Source organism: Capricornis sumatraensis, chromosome 1 (genome assembly GCF_032405125.1).
Source record: "Capricornis sumatraensis isolate serow.1 chromosome 1, serow.2, whole genome shotgun sequence".
Taxonomy (NCBI): Eukaryota; Metazoa; Chordata; class Mammalia; order Artiodactyla; family Bovidae; genus Capricornis; species Capricornis sumatraensis.
In genome coordinates, this window is record NC_091069.1 from 164,665,487 (window position 1) to 164,683,936 (window position 18,450).

The 18,450-nt window shown below is 39.3% G+C and overlaps 1 protein-coding gene across 1 annotated transcript in view; it reads right to left on the minus strand.

Moving 5' to 3' along the window:
- The window catches only part of SPICE1 (spindle and centriole associated protein 1), a 50,590-nt gene extending 32,681 nt beyond the window's left edge, over positions 1 to 17,909 (minus strand). Inside the window, exons 1-6 of the mRNA XM_068974756.1 lie at positions 17,814 to 17,909; positions 13,779 to 13,826; positions 9,977 to 10,120; positions 3,928 to 4,030; positions 3,617 to 3,723; positions 914 to 1,029 (exon numbers count right to left, since the gene is read on the minus strand). Of these exons, the coding sequence (XP_068830857.1) occupies positions 914 to 1,029; positions 3,617 to 3,723; positions 3,928 to 4,030; positions 9,977 to 10,120; positions 13,779 to 13,826; positions 17,814 to 17,909 (614 nt within the window). The remainder of the gene's footprint in view (positions 1 to 913; positions 1,030 to 3,616; positions 3,724 to 3,927; positions 4,031 to 9,976; positions 10,121 to 13,778; positions 13,827 to 17,813) is intronic.
- Between the last annotated feature and the right edge of the window lie 541 nt (positions 17,910 to 18,450).

Below are 18,450 nucleotides of genomic sequence, written 5' to 3' on the forward strand. Positions count from 1 at the left end.
AGTGGGCAGAAGATCTAAACAGAGACTTCTCCAAAGAAGGCATACAGATGGCAAAAAGCAGATGAAAAGACGCTCAACACTGCTAATTATTAGAGAAATGCAAATCAACCTACAATGAGATATCACCTCAGGCCAGTGAGAATGACCATCAACAAGAAGTCTACAAACAATAAATGCTAGACAGGGTGAGGAGAAAAGGGAACCCTCCTCCACTGTTGGTGGCACTGTAAACTGGTGCAGCCACTACGGAGAACAGTATGGTGATTCCTTGAAAAACTAGAAACAGAGCTACCAGATGATCCAGCAATCTCAGTCCTGGGCATATATCCAAAGAAAATCATACTTCAAAAAGATACATGCACCCCAACGTTTACTGCAGCACTATTTACAACAGCCAAGACATGGAAGCAATCTAAGTGTCCGTCAATAGATAAATGGATCGAGATGTGGTATATACACACAATAGAATACTACTCAGCCATAAATATGAACAAAATAATGCTATTTGCAGCAACATAGAAGGACCTAGAGATAATGAGACTAAGTGAAGTGTCAGAGAGAAACAAACATCATATGGTATCACTTATGTGTGGAATCTAAAGAAAAGAAAAAGATACAAATGAACTTATTAACAAAACAGACTTATAGACTGGTACTAAGTGAAAAGATCTCAAATGTTTTCACCACAAAGAAGAAATGGTAATTATATGATGTGATGGAGGTATTAACCACCCATCACTTAAAGCTATGATGGTAGCCATTTTGCAGTATATAAGTATACCAAATCAACAAGTTGCACACCTTAAACTCATACAACATTATCTATCAATTATACCTCAATAAAGCTGGGGAGGGGAGAGATGGCCTTGGGAAAAAAGGAAGCGCTGTAGATATTTATGCCATATATACTTACGTTCCTGCATTTGCATTTGACTGAGAGATTAGAGAGTTATCCAACTCATTCTCACTTTCTTCTGACTGGCTGTTGACAGTTCCTTGTTGTTCATCATCATCTACTTCATTAAGAGCCTTACAATTAAATAGCAACACAGACCGGTTACACACACCGTTATCTTTTGTTTCTTTTTGTCATAAGAGAGGTCCTTCCTTCTAAGGCAAATCCCTCTACACGTGGTCTAGAAACCAAACTCTCTTACCTCCTCTGGTCCATCAACTGCCCCTTCTCTCTCCATTTTCAATCTCTCCTTACTAGCTTCAGTTCATCCACCTTTAAATGTAAGTCTCTCCCATCTTATCCTGACCCTATACTGACCTTGAGCTACCATTTATCTTCCCTTTTTGTGCCATAAACTTTTTGAAAGATCTGCCCTCACTTATTCACCATTTGTACCCTTCAACTTTGCTTCTTCCCTGCCACTCCATGTAAACTGTTCTCTACATGGTAAACATCAACACACTTGTTCTCAAATCAAATGGATGTTTCTGTCTTTGCCTTTCATTACTTCTCACTCATCAGATATCAATGGCAACTCACTTCCTTCCTTCAAAATCTTCTTTATAAACTTTTCTTTTTCACTTCCAGGATACCATTATTTTCTTGGTTTTTCTTCTTCTTTTAGCCATTCCTTCCCAATCTCTTTCACTGGTTCTTTTTCTATCCTTCCCCTCTATTTAATGTCATTCTCCTCTCACTTGATGCATTTTTGATGTTTACATCTAATTCCAAGGTGCAATTACAAGCCAAATGCTGTTAATTTCCAAACCTCTATCTTCACCCAGATGTCTCTTGAGCCCTCAACATTCATGTCCAACTGCCTAAGAGATGTCTAAAGGAGAACATCCTACACATAAATACCCATCACGTCCAAAATTTATCATTTTCCTAAGCCTCCCTTAGGAGAAGGCAATGGCAACCCACTCCAGTACTCTTGCCTGGAAAATCCCATGGATGGAGGAGCCTGGTAGGCTGTAGTCCATGGGGTTGCTAAGAGTCAGACACAACTGAGCGACTTCACTTTCACTTTCATGCATTGGAGAAGGAAATGGCAACCCACTCCAGTGTCCTTGCCTGGAGAATGCGGGGTTAGGGAGCCTGGTGGGCATCTATGGGGTTGCACAGAGCCGGACACAACTGAAGCAACTTAGCAGCAGCAGCAACAAGCCTCCCTTATCATTCTTCCAGAAACCTTGTTCCCACCGTATTATCAAGACCATGAACAGCATAACCATCTACTCAGATTCTCAAGCCAGCAGACTGGAAATTATCCTTCTTCTTTACCCACCACATGCAATCAGTCACCCAGTCTTGTCAGTTCTACCCCTTTTTGAGCTCTCAAATCTATCCCTCTTCCCCTTTACCTCCTTCCCTACTGCCATGCTTTGGGTCAGTCCTCACCACTTCTCACCAAGATTCCAATCTGAGTCTTTAACAAGACCCTCTCACCAGTCTTGCCCCTCCCTCCCCAATCCATTTTCCACACGACCGTCAATTTCACCGTAACAGTGCTCTTCTTAAAATCCTGTAGCGGCTCTACTCCTGCTCTCAGGTTCACTAGTCCTTCATGACCCAGCTCCTTCCTTTCTCTCTAACCCTGACTCTTGCTACTTCCCCACCCTCATCGCATGATTGTCTGAAAGCTAACTTTGTAATAACTGCCAAAACATACATACATATCCCTGGCTTTTGGCTAGGGATATGGCTAATGGGCTTTAGCTATTAAAAATATGTACAACATTCTACCTAATTGCAAGTAGCAAACAGTACATTTATATGATTCTAGACTTTGTAATTCCCTAGGATCATCCGTCTAACTGATGATTCTCTTTTTTTTCATAGAAGATATAAATAACTTTGAAAATTGCATTAAACAGGTATTGAGTCCTGTGCATGCTTGCTCAGTCACTCAGTCATATTCAACTCTTTGTGACCCTATGGGACTGTAGACTGCCAGGCTCCTCCATCCGTGAGACTGTCCAGGCAAGAATACTGCAGTGGGTTGCCATTTCCTCCTTCAGGGCATCTTTCTAATCCAGGGATTGAACCCGTGACTCCTGCACTGGCAGGCGGATTCTTTACCACTGAGCCACCTGAGAAGCCCATGCATATATACATGCTAGGTCATTCAGTCGTGTCCAACTCTTTGTGACCCCATGGACTATAATCTTATGGCGCCAGACAGCCTAGATTTGAGTGCCATCTCTCATGCTAACTAGCTATGTCAGCTTGGACAAGTCACTCAATTTTTCTGAGTCTGTTTTTCATCTGCTGCTACTGCTGCTGCTAAGTCACTTCAGTTGTGTCCAACTCTGTGCGACCCCACAGACAGCAGCCCACCAGGCTCCTCTGTCCCTGGGATTCTCCAGGCAAGAGTACTACAGTGGGGTGCCATTGCCTTCTCTGTTTCATCTACTAAATGGGGATAACAGTAACTACCTCCAAGGTAATCATTCAATACAGGTTAGCTACTATTCTCCAGTCCTATCTCGTTTAGTATAAGCATCACTCACCGAAAGGGCAACATGCTTGAGTAAGAATATTTCTAGCAACCACATCTCAGTATTTCAATATTAAAGCTTTTGAAATGTTTACCACAATACCAATCTACATCAACTTAGTTTTAGCATGAGCATTATGGCTGTGAGCAAAGCACATTACCTGAGGCTCCATAACAGATTCACTACGGATGGCCTGGGTGACAGGGTCCTGACTGCCCACAATGGGACTTTGAGAGGACTCCGGAGCCATTGTTACATTCGGAAATCCTGCAGAAGGAAAATGAGCCATGATGATTTTGTTTCATTTAAATTGACTTCACATGCACTCTACACTGCCATAAGTGAATCATCATATGAAAATCTTTAATAATAGCAACTCACATTTATTATAACATGATATTCTTTCAAATAGCCAGGTGTGAGCTGTGGTTAATAAGATCAAGAAACTTTTGTTTGATGTGAATACTTTACCTGTGCGCCTGCGAGGAAAATCAACAAATAGATCTTTTGTTGTAGCCATCAAATGATCAGATTTTTCCAATACATCCTGCAGCTGGTATTGATCAGAAAGAATCTAGACGTGTTAATGATAAATATTATTATTCAGGAAATATATATATATATATACATATATACTCAACAAATCACAAAGGAAAAGCCTGTTCAGGAGCATAAAAATAATCTAAAATCCTCAGTGGCAATATTGTTAAGCACCAGTAGATGGGGCTATTACAACAATTTGTTGTTGTTTAGTCTGTAAGTGAAATCGCTCAGTCTTGTCCGACTCTGTGAACTCATGGACAGAGGAGCCTGGTGGGCTGCAGATTTCCCAGACAAGAATATTAGAGTGAGTTGCTATTTCCTATTCCAGAGGATCTTCCCCACCCAGGGATCGAACCCACGTCTCCTGCATTGGCAGGCAGATTCTTTACCACTGGGCCACTACAATACCTGGAGAAGAAAATGAGAGGACTTTAAATGCTTGGCTTCAACCAAAAGAAATACATTATTAAAGTATGACCCAATCGCTTCTCGGCCTTTTGGCTAAGATCAAGTGTAAAGTATGACCCAGTCCACACACACATGTAAAGGTAAATGTGAATACACACCAAAATAAAAGTTTTGCTTAACCTTACTCTTTGAGAACCGCTCTTATACTTTCTTTTTATTTTCTATTTTTCAAATGATGGTTGCAACTCACTAACTCCATTTCATAATCCATAAACAAGTTGTGATCCACAGTTGAAAAACTCAGTAAACATATGAATCTTTGAGCCATAAACTCAGATGTGTGAATCTTTGGTGCTTCGACCACTAAAGTGATTTCATAATCCACTAATGGGTCATGACCCACAACTTAAAAAACACAATGTTAGACGTGAGTTGGGGGGCAATAACAAAAAAGCGATGCTTCTGCATTTTTAAACAAGCTGGTTTGCTTTTTTTTTTGAGACACACCATTTTTGTTTTTTTTTTTTAGTTTGTACTGGAGTATAGCCGATTAACAATGTTGTTTCAGGTAGACAGCAAAAGGACTCAGTCACACATATTCATGTACCCATTCTCCACCAGTTTTTATCCTGGAAAAATGAGAACTCAAAAAATACCATTACAGCAGAGTCTCTGATCATGTACTTTCAACTCAGGAACTTTCCAACTTACAAGCAAGGATACAGAGTAGAGTAAAAGAAGTGAACTCTACCCACCGCCACCAGATGGCATGCTTGGGTTGAAAGGAGTTTCAAAATTGGAAACTGACCAGTTCCCAACACTGATTCAAATCAAAACATCTGGGAAAAAATGCTCTTACCAGAATTTCTCTGGACCATGAAAACAAGTATATAATATGACCTTGGTTATTGTTTTCTGACATGAAGAAAAATAACAAGTCACATTCTTTTTCCCCTACTTCTCCTGCTAAAGTCAAGCAGGTTGGCTGGCTCAAGGTGGTGAGAATAAAGTCCTGAATCTGTCCTCCCACAAAGAGTAAGCTTTGGAATGGCATAAGGCAAAGAGCACATTTGGAGTCAGAAGACTGGCATCCTAGGCCCAGTCAAGAGATACCAAGCAAAATCCAACCTCTTTAAACTTAGTTTCCTTATATATAAATGAAGTACAACCACTTCCCCAACACACACGGTGTTATAAGGTTGTTGACACACTGCAAATCTACAACTCTCGGGATATCTGAGAACATGATTACAACTTAAATTTCCATCCCTGGTTAGCCATCTTGCAGTACATGCAATAAGAGTTTAAGAAAGAAAATGCATGGAGCATTATAATCTACCACTTACACTAGAAAAATTACACAAGGTATATTTCTTAATGGCAGTTTTAAAAGTTTACTGTTTTAATTTTTTAAAAAGGCACTGACATCCTATCAAATTAAAGAAATATAAATTGTCAAAAGCAGATTGTTGAGGAATAACTTTACCGTACCAAGACCTGATATGCTCAACATTGCTAATTATTAGATAAAGGCAAATAAAACTACAACAAGGGACCACCTCACACCAGTCAGAATAGCTACCATCAAAAAGTCTACAAATAAGAAATGCTGGAGAGGGTGTGGAAAAAAGGAAACCCTCCTACACTGTTGGTGGGAATGTAAACTGGTGCAGCCACTATGGAGAACAGTATGGAGGTTCCTTAAAACAGGGGTCCCCAGCCTCTGGGATCTAACGCACGGTGATCTAAGGTGGAGCCGATGCAATAACAACAGAAATAAAGTGCACAATAAATATAATGTTCTTGAATCATCCCGAAACCATCCCCCCGCCCCTGGTCTGTAGAAAAATGGTCTTCCATGAAACCGGTCCCTGGTGCCAAAATGTTGCAGACTAAAATCTTAAAAAACTAGAAACAGAGCTACCATATCATCCAGCAATCCCACTCCTGGGCATATATCCCGAGTAGACAAAAACTCTTAATTCAAAAAGATACATACATGCACCCCAATGTTCATATACATGCATAACAATCACTTTGCTGTATACATGGAACCAACACAGCATTATAAATCAACTATATTTTAATTTAAAAAGTTGTTTTAAGATCTGAGGTTAATTATAGTGAGGTCTCCAGTAAATCCACTGTCCTGAAACCCTCTCCCTGCTGATCCCTGCACAGGCTCCTGGTGGCAGATGGCTTCAGTGGCCAGAGGTCAGTGCAATGGTTTTCTCTTCCTCTTTCTGGATTTCTTTACCACTTCTCTATGATAAAACTCACCCTTATGATAGGAAAATCAATCTCTGCAGGCCCATCTGTATATATTACTTCCCCAGATGGGTTTGCAGAGCACAAAGCCAAACTTATGAGTGGTATTAATAGAACATATCTTGGATTTTCAAAAGATAAAAGTCCCTTAACAAACAGTATTTGAAACTTCTCATGCTAACAGTTTTGTTTCCTGGTAATAAAAACCAGACAGCACTGGGAAAATTTAAGGGGACTATAAGTTAGTTACTATATTGTTGGGATGATTAAAATCCTTATCAAAGCCTTGCTGTCTCTGATTTGGGTTTGGACCCTTGCTTGCTTGATGCCCACAGCATGGGTGCATCATACAGCAAATGACATATAAGATTACGCTGGTCAAAGAGCTTTTCTCTTAATTTAGGTTGATCTAGGAGCCGAGCTTCTTGGGAATGGGTGCTGGTAGCTCTAACACATCATGATGACACTCAGGTGGATATGCCCAAGGAGGCCTCTTCAGTGGATCCCCTGACATCCCTTATTAGACATAATACAGCAACACTGAAATAATAGATGTATGTATCCTTTGACTCAGCAATTCCACTTTCAAGAATTTATCCTACAAATCTATTTATGCATGCATGCGAGGCTAAGTCGTTTCAGTCATGTCCAACTCTATGAGACCCCATGGTCCCATAGTAGCCCGCGGGGCTCCTCTGTTCATGGGATTCTCCAGGCGAGAATACTGGAGTGGGTTGCCAGCCCTCCTCCACGGGATCTTCTTGACTCAGGGATTAAGCCCACACCTCTATGTCTCCTGCATTGGCAGGCAAGTTCTTTCCCACTAGAGCCGCCTGGGAAGCCCCAAATATATTTATACATGTACCCAAAAACATATTCAAGGATATTCATTACATTATTTCCATGACAAGGCAGGAAATATTCTGTGGGTGACAGACTTCTCCATCAATATCCTTTCTTTCCATTTTCTCCTTAACAGTGAAACTCCCAAGTTAGCCAGGTACATAGCTAATTTCCCAACCACCCTCGTAGGTGAGAATGGTCACTTGATGAAGTTTTGGAAAATGGAGAGAAGCCAGAGCTTCTGGGTGATACATAAAAGGAGCAGCATGTACTATCTTACCCTCTTCCTGCTGCCTGGGAAACACCTCAAGGAAGAAGGAGCAACCGCTGTGCAGTCAGAAATAGATGCCCTGTAATAAAGGACTGGAGAGCTCTCTACCAACTGCCATGTACCTCTGAGTTGTTCCATACCAGAAGAACAGATTTCTATTTTTTTAAACCACGACATTCTGGGGCCTTTTTCTCCCAGATGCTGTTACCATACTCTAACACACATCCCAAATGTCCACCAATAAACCACTAGATAAATACATTGTGGTACATCCATATACAACCTCGCCAATAAAAAGAAAAGGTAGATTTCTAAATACCAACACAGCAAAACCTCCGAAATATGTTGTTAAATGGAAATGTCTAAATCCCACTAATAGCAGAGGTTCTCAGCCCTAGTGAAATATTAAAAATTACATAGCAAAAGTCTAAAAAATACCCGAGAAGGGCCACATCCTAGATCCACTGAACCAGAATATCCGAGTATAAGTATGTCTGAATCCAGATACTGTTTTTTGAATGGGAATTTTTTTTAATGGAAATTAGAATCAGGGTTGAGAGACATTACAGGAGAATATGAGGAAGCAGCATCACAGAGAGAAGGCAAAGAAAGAAACTTCACTCACCCTCTCTGACCACTCCTCTGCAACCCCTAATTCTACCATAACTACCAGGTATAAGAGATTCGGGACGTGAGCAGGGACCACTAGGGAGGGGGAACAAAAGCCCAGAGTCACCTCAAAGTGACTTTTGGGTGACTCAAGTCACCCTTTTCCCTGGCCAGATCTGTGTTCTCAGCTCTTTCACGGAGAATTACCACATAATATTTAAAAGCACGTGACTTATCTAAGGTCACCAAAAGATACATACCTCTAAAGAATCATTCTCTCTCAATCCGTTGTTCTTTTTACAAGCTTGTGCAAACATTTATTTGGGAGATATAATTCTTCTCATGTTATAGAAAGTCAAGATGTTCATATTTCACTAGGAAGCCTAATAAATTCCTCAAAACATAGAATGTGACTTGAAGCTACAGTAGGTCACCCAGACAGACAAGTGTCATAAGCACCAACACTGAACAAGAAGAAAAAGGGCATTTCTTTTACAATTATTTCAGCCCAAATAAAAAGGTTTTTCTTCTGTAGTTTCTTCTTATTTTCCATATTGCTTATTCCTATACGCTCTGATTACTTATTCAAACACCCTACATCTGGCAAAAGATTAAATGAAATAAAAGCAAATGACAAGCACACATTTTTTTTTTTCAAAATAATTTAACAGCATGGCTGTTGAACCGAGAAAAACAATTATAGCAGCCTAAATATATATATAGCACTAATTATGTGCCAAGGACCATACTAATCACTTTATTAGTATTTTATCACTGAAATCTCATAATAATACAATCAGGCAAGTAGTGTTATTCCAGTTTATAATAAGGAAATTCAGGCTGAGAAGTCAGCAATTTAAGGCCACATGGCTAGTGACCATGTGAGCTAGTAAGAAAATTTTGACTGTGACTATAAGTTCTTTGTTCCTGAAACATTCTTTCAAATATACAGCTAGTAAGCTGTAGAATCCCAGGGACAGGGGAGCCTGGTGGGCTGCTGTCTATGGGGGTCGCACAGAGTCGGACACGACTGAAGCAACTTAGCAACAGCAGCAAGCTGTAGAGCAGGAATTTTTTTTTAATATAAATTTATTTATTTAAATTGGAGGTTAATTACTTTACAATATTGTATTGGTTTTGCCATACATCAACATGAATCTGCCACGTGTTCCCTATCCTGCACCCCCCTCCCTCCTCCCTCCCCGTACCATCCCTCTGGGTCATCCCAATTTACCAGCAGGAGTTTAAACTATGAAACTAGACTGTAATCCTCACTCTGCTCCTTCATCCAAAGACCACCTGTACATCATTGTGTGCCTTTGTGCATGCTCAGTCATTAAATCATGCCCAACTCTTTGTGACCCCATGGACTGTAACCTGCCAGGATCCTTTGTCCATGGGATTTTCCAGGCAAGAATACTGGAGTGGGTTGCCATTCCCTTCTCCAGGGAGACCACTGTATAAGGACATGATAATGATTAAAGTCTCTCCAACGTCAATAGATATGAGGGGAAAGAGAGACATCTACTTGTCTCTTCTTCACTTTCTAATTCTATGGATAATGCAGTTTATCATTACCTCCTTCATGATAGACAATCTCCTTTTCTCAAGATTAGAAATTTCTGGTTTCTGCTTCTTCCATTTCCTCTTCAAAGCTTTTTCTTGGAGCTCCCAGTGGACCAATGCTCTATTCTTTGATTTGTGTATTTCATGACGACGGATCTATATAGAAGAAAAATATATGAAAGAACGTTTCAAGAGCAAAGAACTTATATTCACGATCAAAATGTTCACCAACTCCTAAATTTTCAAAAGTTATTTTTTAAAAAAGAAGTATCTAAAACTAGTAGACCCAGAGAGTTCCCTGGTGGCCTAGTGGGTTGGATTCCAGGCTTTCACTGTTGTGGCCCAGGTTCAATCCCTGGTCAGGAAATTAGATCCCACCAGCCACAGGGTGCGGCCAAAAAATAAAATAATGAAACAAGCTAGTAGACAAAATAACATGTCCTCTGGGCTTTGCTTAAAATGCTTCAGTGAAGAAGTAAAGGGTATGATAAATGAAACAACTATGGCAAAATTTTCACAACTATTTTATCTAGGTGAACAGAATATGGTAGCTCTTTTTCCTTTTGTCTCTACTTTCACATGAGTTTGAAATTTTTCATAATACAGAATTTTAAGTCATTTGGGCATCATTATTATCCTCAACAAACATTTAATGAGTATCTACTATGATTAAGATTCCTAGGCCCACAAAGACATATAAGATATGGCCTTTATCCATCAAAAACACTAATAATATGCCCAGAGAGACTGGACATATACATCTAAAGATAAATGCCATTAGATGGCATATACTCAATGTCTTATGTAGCTAGTAAGTACAACAGTTCAGAGGTGAAAGTAACTGTTGGGCATCTTCAAAGAGTAAGACTTCAAACTTGCTACAAAACTCAAAGAGAGTATGGCACTAGCCTGAGGATACACAGAGATCTATGGAATATAAATTTGAGTCCAAAATAAATCTTCATATTTATAGACAACTGACTTTCAACAAGGGTGCCAAGACAATTCAGTGCGAAAAGAACAGTCTTTGTAATAAATGGTGCTTAGACAACTGGATATCCATTTGCAAAAGAATGAAGATGGACTCCTTCTACAAAAATTAACACAAAATGGATGAAACGTAAAAGCTAAAACTTTTAAACTCCTAAATGAAAACACAGAAGTAAATATCTGTGAACCATGGTTAGACAACGATTTCTTAGATATGACACTAAAGATACAAGTGACTAAAAAAATAGATAAACTGGACTTCACAAAATTTACAACTTTTATATTTCAAAGGATACCATCAAGAAAGTAAAACCACAACCAACAGAAAGGAAGAAAACATTTGCAAATCATATATCTGATAAGAAATATCAAGACTATATAAAGAACTATTACTCAATAAAAACACAAATAATCCAATTTTACTTTTATTTTATATTTTAAGTCCCTCTCTTCACTAAGCCCAGTTCATAGTTGTCACATATTTCCTCTGGCAATTTTTAAATAGCTAACGGATTTGAACAGACATTTCTCCACAGAAGATACTACAAATGGTCAATAAGTATATATAAAGGATACTCAACATCATTAGTCATTAGGGAAATGCAAATTGAAACCACAATGAGATTCCACTTTGTAACCTCTAGGTGAACTAAAACCACAAAGACAATAATGACAAATATCAGCAAGGGATGTGGAACAAATGGAACCTCCCTACATGCTAATGAGAATGTAAACAGGACAGCCACTTTGGAAAATAGTTTGGAACATCCTCAGAAAATTAAATATAGAAAAATTATATGACTTAGAATTCCACTTCCAGGTATACACTCAAGAGACTAAAAGTATACGTTCACACAGAGACTAGTACATGCATATTCACAGCAGCATTATTTATAACAGTCAAAAAAAAATGAAAACAACCCAAATGTCCAACAACTGATGATAAATAAAACATGGTATATCCATAAATGAAATAGTATTTGGCAATAAGAAGGAACGAAGTACTGATACATGCTATAATATAGATGAAACTTGAAAACATTACGCTAAAAGAAAGAAGCCAGATATACAGGGAAACATACTATATTGCACATATATGAAATACTCAGAATAGGCAAATCCATAGACAAAACAGATTAACTGTTGCCAGGGATTGGAGGTGCATGGCTCAGAAAGTGACTGTTAATAAGGGAAGGGTTACTTTGGGGAGGGAGTGATGAAAATATTACAAAATTAGAAAGTGATGATGGTTGCACCACTCTGTGAATATGCTAAAAAGCAATGAAAGAGTAGACTTTATGTTATGTGAATTACATCTGAATAAAGCTGTTTAAAAAATAACAAATCTATAGTAGAAACTTTTTTAAAGTAAAACCTGAACTAGGATAAAGAAGCAAAAAGATTTGAACAGAAGGAGAAGAAAGTAGGGAAACCATTCCAAATAAATAGAATAGCATGACCTGGGGCTCAAATGTGGAAATATACATGGCACGTTCAAGGAATAAATTATTATAGTATGTTTGTATGTGTAAGTAATGGTGAATAATGCTAGTGTATCTACAGATAGGAAAAGACAATAAATGTGGACAGGACAATACTGGACTTAGAGACATCTGAACTGTAAACTGAACCTATCAAATGAAATTCTAATACATGCTAATTATTATTCCTAAATAAAATAAGGAAGCCAAGGACATACGCTTTTTGATTTTATATAGACATAGGTAAGATTAAACCACCTGACCTGCCTCTTGAGAAACCTGTATGCAGGTCAGGAAGCAACAGTTAGAACTAGACATGGAACAACAGACTGGTTCCAAATAGGAAAAGGAGTATGTCAAGGCCGTATATTGTCACCCTGCTTATTTAACTTATATGCAGAGTATGTCATGAGAAACGCTGGGCTGGAAGAAGCACAAGCTGGAATCAAGATTGCCAGGAGAAATATCAATAACCTCAGATATGCAGATGACACCACCCTTATGGCAGAAAGTGAAGAGGAACTAAAAAGCCTCTTGATTGAAAGTGAAGGAGGAGAGTGAAAAAGTTGGCTTAAAGCTCAACATTCAGAAGACGAAGATCATGACATCTGGTCCCATCACTTCATGGGAAATAGATGGGGAAACGGTGGAAATAGTGCCAGACTTTATTGTTTTGGGCTCTAAAATCACTGCAGATGGTGACTGCAGCTGTGAAATTAAAAGATGCTTACTCCTTGGAAGGAAAGTTATGAGCAACCTAGATAGCATATTGAAAAGAGACATTACTTTGCCAACAAAGGTCGTCAAGAGTATGGTTTTTCCAGTGGTCATGTATGGATGTGAAAGTTGGACTGTGAAGAAAGCTGATCGCTGAAGAATTGATGCTTTTGAACTGTGGTGTTAGAGAAGACTCTTGAGAGTCCCTTAGACTGCAAGGAGATCCAACCAGTCCATCCTAAAGGAGATCAGTCCAGGGTATTCATTGGAAAGTCTGATGCTAAAGCTGAAACTCCAATATTTTGGCCACCTCATGCGAAGAGCTGACTCACTGGAAAAGACTCTGATGCTGGGAGGGATTGGGGGCAGGAGGAGAAGGGGTCGACAGAGGATAGGATCACCGACTCAATGGACATGAGTTTGGGTGAACTCTGGGAGTTGGTGATGGACAGAGAGGCCTGGCATGCTGCGATTCATAGGGTCGCAGAGTCAGATGCGACTGAGCGACTGAATTGAAGATTAAAAATAACTGAACAACTTGTAAGATGCTTTCTATTCTGTGGGTTAAAAACCAAGTATCAAGTAAGACATTGAACAAATGACTTAACTTTCCATAGTAAACTTACCAGATCTTCAGGAGTTGCCCGATGAACTGTCAGATCAGTCACAGTGTTCTGCAAAAAAAAAAAAAAAAGATGAACTTTCTTTAAAAAGCAAAAGGTTTCTTACAAAATAGTACTACATGCTGGGTTTTAATGGCTGAAAATGGATTCAAAGTCCTGAAACCAAAGAGTCTTTGAGAATTAAATTCTCAACTTAAAGATTAACATGGACTATTTTTAGTTGTCTTAAAGAAAATAACAGACTATTAAGTGTTTCATAGAAATTAAGCACTAAATTCAACAAGCAGGCATCCATCATAGTAAAACAAAAAATAAAACAGGGTAGCATGTAATTCAAAATAAGTTAGTTTAACTACAGTTGTAGTTTTCAAACTATATTCCATTGAACGAGGCAACACTAAAGATTCCTAAAAGATAAAGTGTTATCAAGAGAGGTTCAATTTGTGTACATGCCAACACTTTAAGCATAGATCCTATCATAACAAGAGATGAATTTTGAGGGTACTGTGTAACTTCATAAGTTATGAAAGGTCAGAGAGGCCTGGCATGCTGTAGTCCAAGGGGTGGCAAAGAGTCAGACACAATTTAGCAACTCAACAACAACATAACTTCATAAAATGTGAAAACAGTCATTCAAGTAAAAAGGCAACAAAACAACATGGCAGGGCTTCCACAATGCACAATTCCAGGAGGCTCCGCCAATATCCTAGGCCATGCAAACAGTGCCCCTTGGCCTTGTGCAGTGCACAGCCTGCACAGCTCCGAGTAGCAGCCCCACCATTTGGCCCTTTCCAAAATGACTTCAGTCATTGTGTTTGGTAAGGCAGGAAACAAAGCAACGTAGAGTTTTAATTCCAAGAGAAATACAGAGAACTGAGTCTAGTGAAAAACTTCTGATATACTCTAAAACCTTACTTTTGGGCCACAGGTAATATTTAGCTCAAGTCTTTTATATACTAAAGCCATTATCCTTTCATACTGATTTAGCAAAATACAAGGTACAATGATAAGATCATGAGAATTGTTTTTAATAACTGTAATAAAAATTCAGGTATATAGTGAAAGCCTCTCGATGAAAGTGAAAGAGGAGAGTGAAAAAAGTTGGCTTAAAGCTCAACATTCCGAAAACTAAGATCATGGCATCTGGTCCCATCACTTCATAGGGAATAGATGGGGAAACAGTGGAAACAGTGTCAGACTTTATTTTTCTGGGCTCCAAAATCACTGCAGATGGTGACTGCAGCCATGAAATTAAAAGACGCTTACTCCTTGGAAGGAACATTATGACCAACCTAGACAGCATAGTAAAAAGCAGAGATATTACTTCGCCAACAAAGGTCCATCTAGTCAAGGCTATGGTTTTTCCAGTGGTCATGTATGGATGTGAGAGTTGGCCTATAAAGAAAGCTGAGCATCGAAGAATTGATGCTTTTGAACCGTGGTGTTAGAGAAGACTCTTGAGAGTCCCTTGGACTGCAAGGAGATCCAACCAGTCCATCCTAAAGGGAATCAATCCTGAATGTTCATTAGAAGGACTGATGCTGGTACTTTGGCCACCTCATGCGAAGAGCTGACTCATTGGAAAAGACCCTGATGCTGGGAGGGATTGGGGGCAGGAGAAGAAGGGGACGACAGAGGATGGGATGGTTGGATGGCATCACCGACTCGATGGACATAACTTTGAGTGAACTCCGGGAGCTGGTGATGGACAGGGAGGCCTGGCATGCTGCGATTCATGGGATCGCAGAGTCAGACACGACTGAGTGACTGAACTGAACTGAACTGAACTGAGTGGTATGCTTAGAAATATTTTTATGGGAGAAAATATAATTTCATTAATACTAATATTGCTTAAAACTACATTTGACTCTTGAACAGTATAGGGTTTTTTAAAATTTATTTTTAATTGGAGGATAATTGCTTTACAATGTTTTGTTGGCTTCTGCCATTTATCAACATGAATCAGCCAGAGGAATACATATGTCCTCTCCCTCTTGAACCTCCCACCTACCTCCCACCCCCCTTCTATCTCTCTAGGTTGTCACAGAGCACCAGGTTGAGCTCCTTTTGTCATACAGCAAATTCCCACTGGCTGTCTATTTTACATGTGGTAATGTGTATATTTCAATGCTCCTCTCTCAGCTCGTCCAACCCTCTCCTTCCCCCACTGTGTCTACAAGTCCATTCTCTATGTCTGCATCTCTACTGCTGCCCTAAAGTAGGTTCATCAGTACCATTTTTCTATATTTTATATATATATGTTAATATATGATATTTGTTTTTCTCTTTCTTACTTCACTCTGTGTAACAGGCTCTAGGTTCATCCACCTCACTAGAACTGACTCAAATTCATTCCTTTTTTATGGCTGAATAATATTCCATTGTATATATGTGAACAACGTGAGTTTCAACTATACAGGTCCACTTATAAACGTGGATTTTTTTTCAATAAACACATACTGAAGTGCTACAAGATCCACATTTGGTTGCACGCATGGATGCAGAACCACAGATCTGGAAGGCCAACTGTAACATTAGATGTGGATTTTCAACTGTGCACAGGGTCAGTGCCCTTAACCCCATGTTGTTCAAGGATCAACAGTATTTTCTTCTGAAACTGCCTTTAAATCGAATTTACAAGCTATTTCAGAAAACGTCTCAATATTTTCATCACAATAGTTTTATTCAGTTCATCTCTCCTCTCTCATTTACCATTCACACCAAAAGACCCATAACTACTTTCAAGTTCAGTCTGCCTTCAAAAAACAAAGTTTCTTTCAGCACTGGAGATAATACAAAGGAAATGCGGAAGGTTCTGAATGCAGTTGCAAATGATGGCTTCTAATTATACCTGGAGCATCAGCAGCATATCAAGTTACATATGGAACTTCCCAAAGTACCCAGCTCTGAAGGGGACAGCTTTACATTCTCTATGCGATTTTTTCCTTTTTAATCAGTTTTATTACCTTAGAGTCACATCCTTCTACTATTTTATAAGCAGATGACAACAAAACAATCTAAACAAAGAGAAATCCATCTCTCCCACTTTCTAAGGCTGTCAGTTTTCCCAGCAGATGTGGCTAGAGTGACTGGCTACAACCCAGAATATTCTAACTCCGAAAGAATCCCTAAGATGCATACTAGTCCCTGACCAGTCACTTTCCACAACAGAAAGTAAAGGCACCTAAAGTCTCACGTCTAAATCAAAGAACCAGGCTCCAAAAGAGAAAATCCCCTTGATAATACCACATGGTACTCAGGGTAGAAGTCAGGGATCATGCCTCAGATACCCGAGGCTTGTCTTGGATCTTATGAGAACCTTTGTACTGAAACTGACAAGTCTCTGGAAGTGAGCAACAAAGAATTTGATAATAGAACAAGGACTACCCACTTTTTTCAGTCAAAAATACCAGTCTCATGATTATGGTAGCAGGGTTGCTATGGGCAAATCTAAAATATGTTCCAAAAAATTCCACACTTCAGGCTAACTAGAGTTGCCTTAAAACAGTGACATAAGTTAGCTAAGAGTTGCCTTAAAGCAGTGAGTTCTCAAAGTGGAGGTAGGGGGCTTTTTAAAAACACACTCCCCACTCCTTTAAGATTTCAGTTCTTCAAAGGAGGTGGAAGTTATAGCCTCAACATACGTATTCTTTAAAAACTCCCCAAAGGCATCTGTTCTTTCCTCTAAGACCTAGGCTATCACATGCCCAGAAACACATTCCACTGTATTGCATGCTAATCCCATTCAGAGAACCATCCTGAGAGCCTAGGGTCATGCCATCGTGTCTGTTCCTTCCATGTAATGTTATGTGTGTTAGTCATTCAGTCGTGTCTGACTCTTGCGACCCATGGACTGTAGCCCACCAGACGCCTCTGTCCATGGAACTCCCCAGGCAAGAATACTGGAGTGGATTGCCATTTCCTTCTCCAGGGGATCTTCCCAACCCAGGGATAGAACCCGGGTCTCCCGCATTGCGGGCAGACTCTTTACCAACTGAGCCACCAGGGAAAACCGCACATTATTCTTCCTAGACTTACATCCCATTCTTGCTTCACAGATGTTTTCTTCTTTACTTTCAGTGTTTTCCTTCCTCCTCCACGGGGACCATAACGGTTCACTCGGACAAATGACATCTAGGAGTAACAATCATATCAATATTTTTTAATACACGAAAAACTAATAATTAATCATCACCAGAGAGGGAAAATTATATCTAGGAAAATAAATTTTTAAATATCAGAAGACATATTTAAGCATAATGAAAGGAACAGGCTACCAAAAGCCTTGGCTCATTCCCTTCACAGTTATTAGAATGCTGACACTGATAACTATGATGAAAGTCATCTATGTTATGTTATCATATGATAACTATGATAGCAAGTCAACAAACTAAATATATGTGACTAATAAAGAACTCCAGGAACACAGCAGTTACAATCTAAAGCAGAGATTTAGAACAAGTCACAAGCTTTGTCGCCCATTACACAAATTCTCGATGAACAGAGGAAATGTCAGTTCCACGTGGACAATATGAATGTAGGAGAAGGAGAGCAAGACATAGCTGGGGTTCATTTTGAAGCATCCAACACTCAAAATCACTACTAGACACATGTGTATTTACCTTAAAATAGAGACACGTGTACCCCAATGTTCATCGCAGCACTGTTTATAATA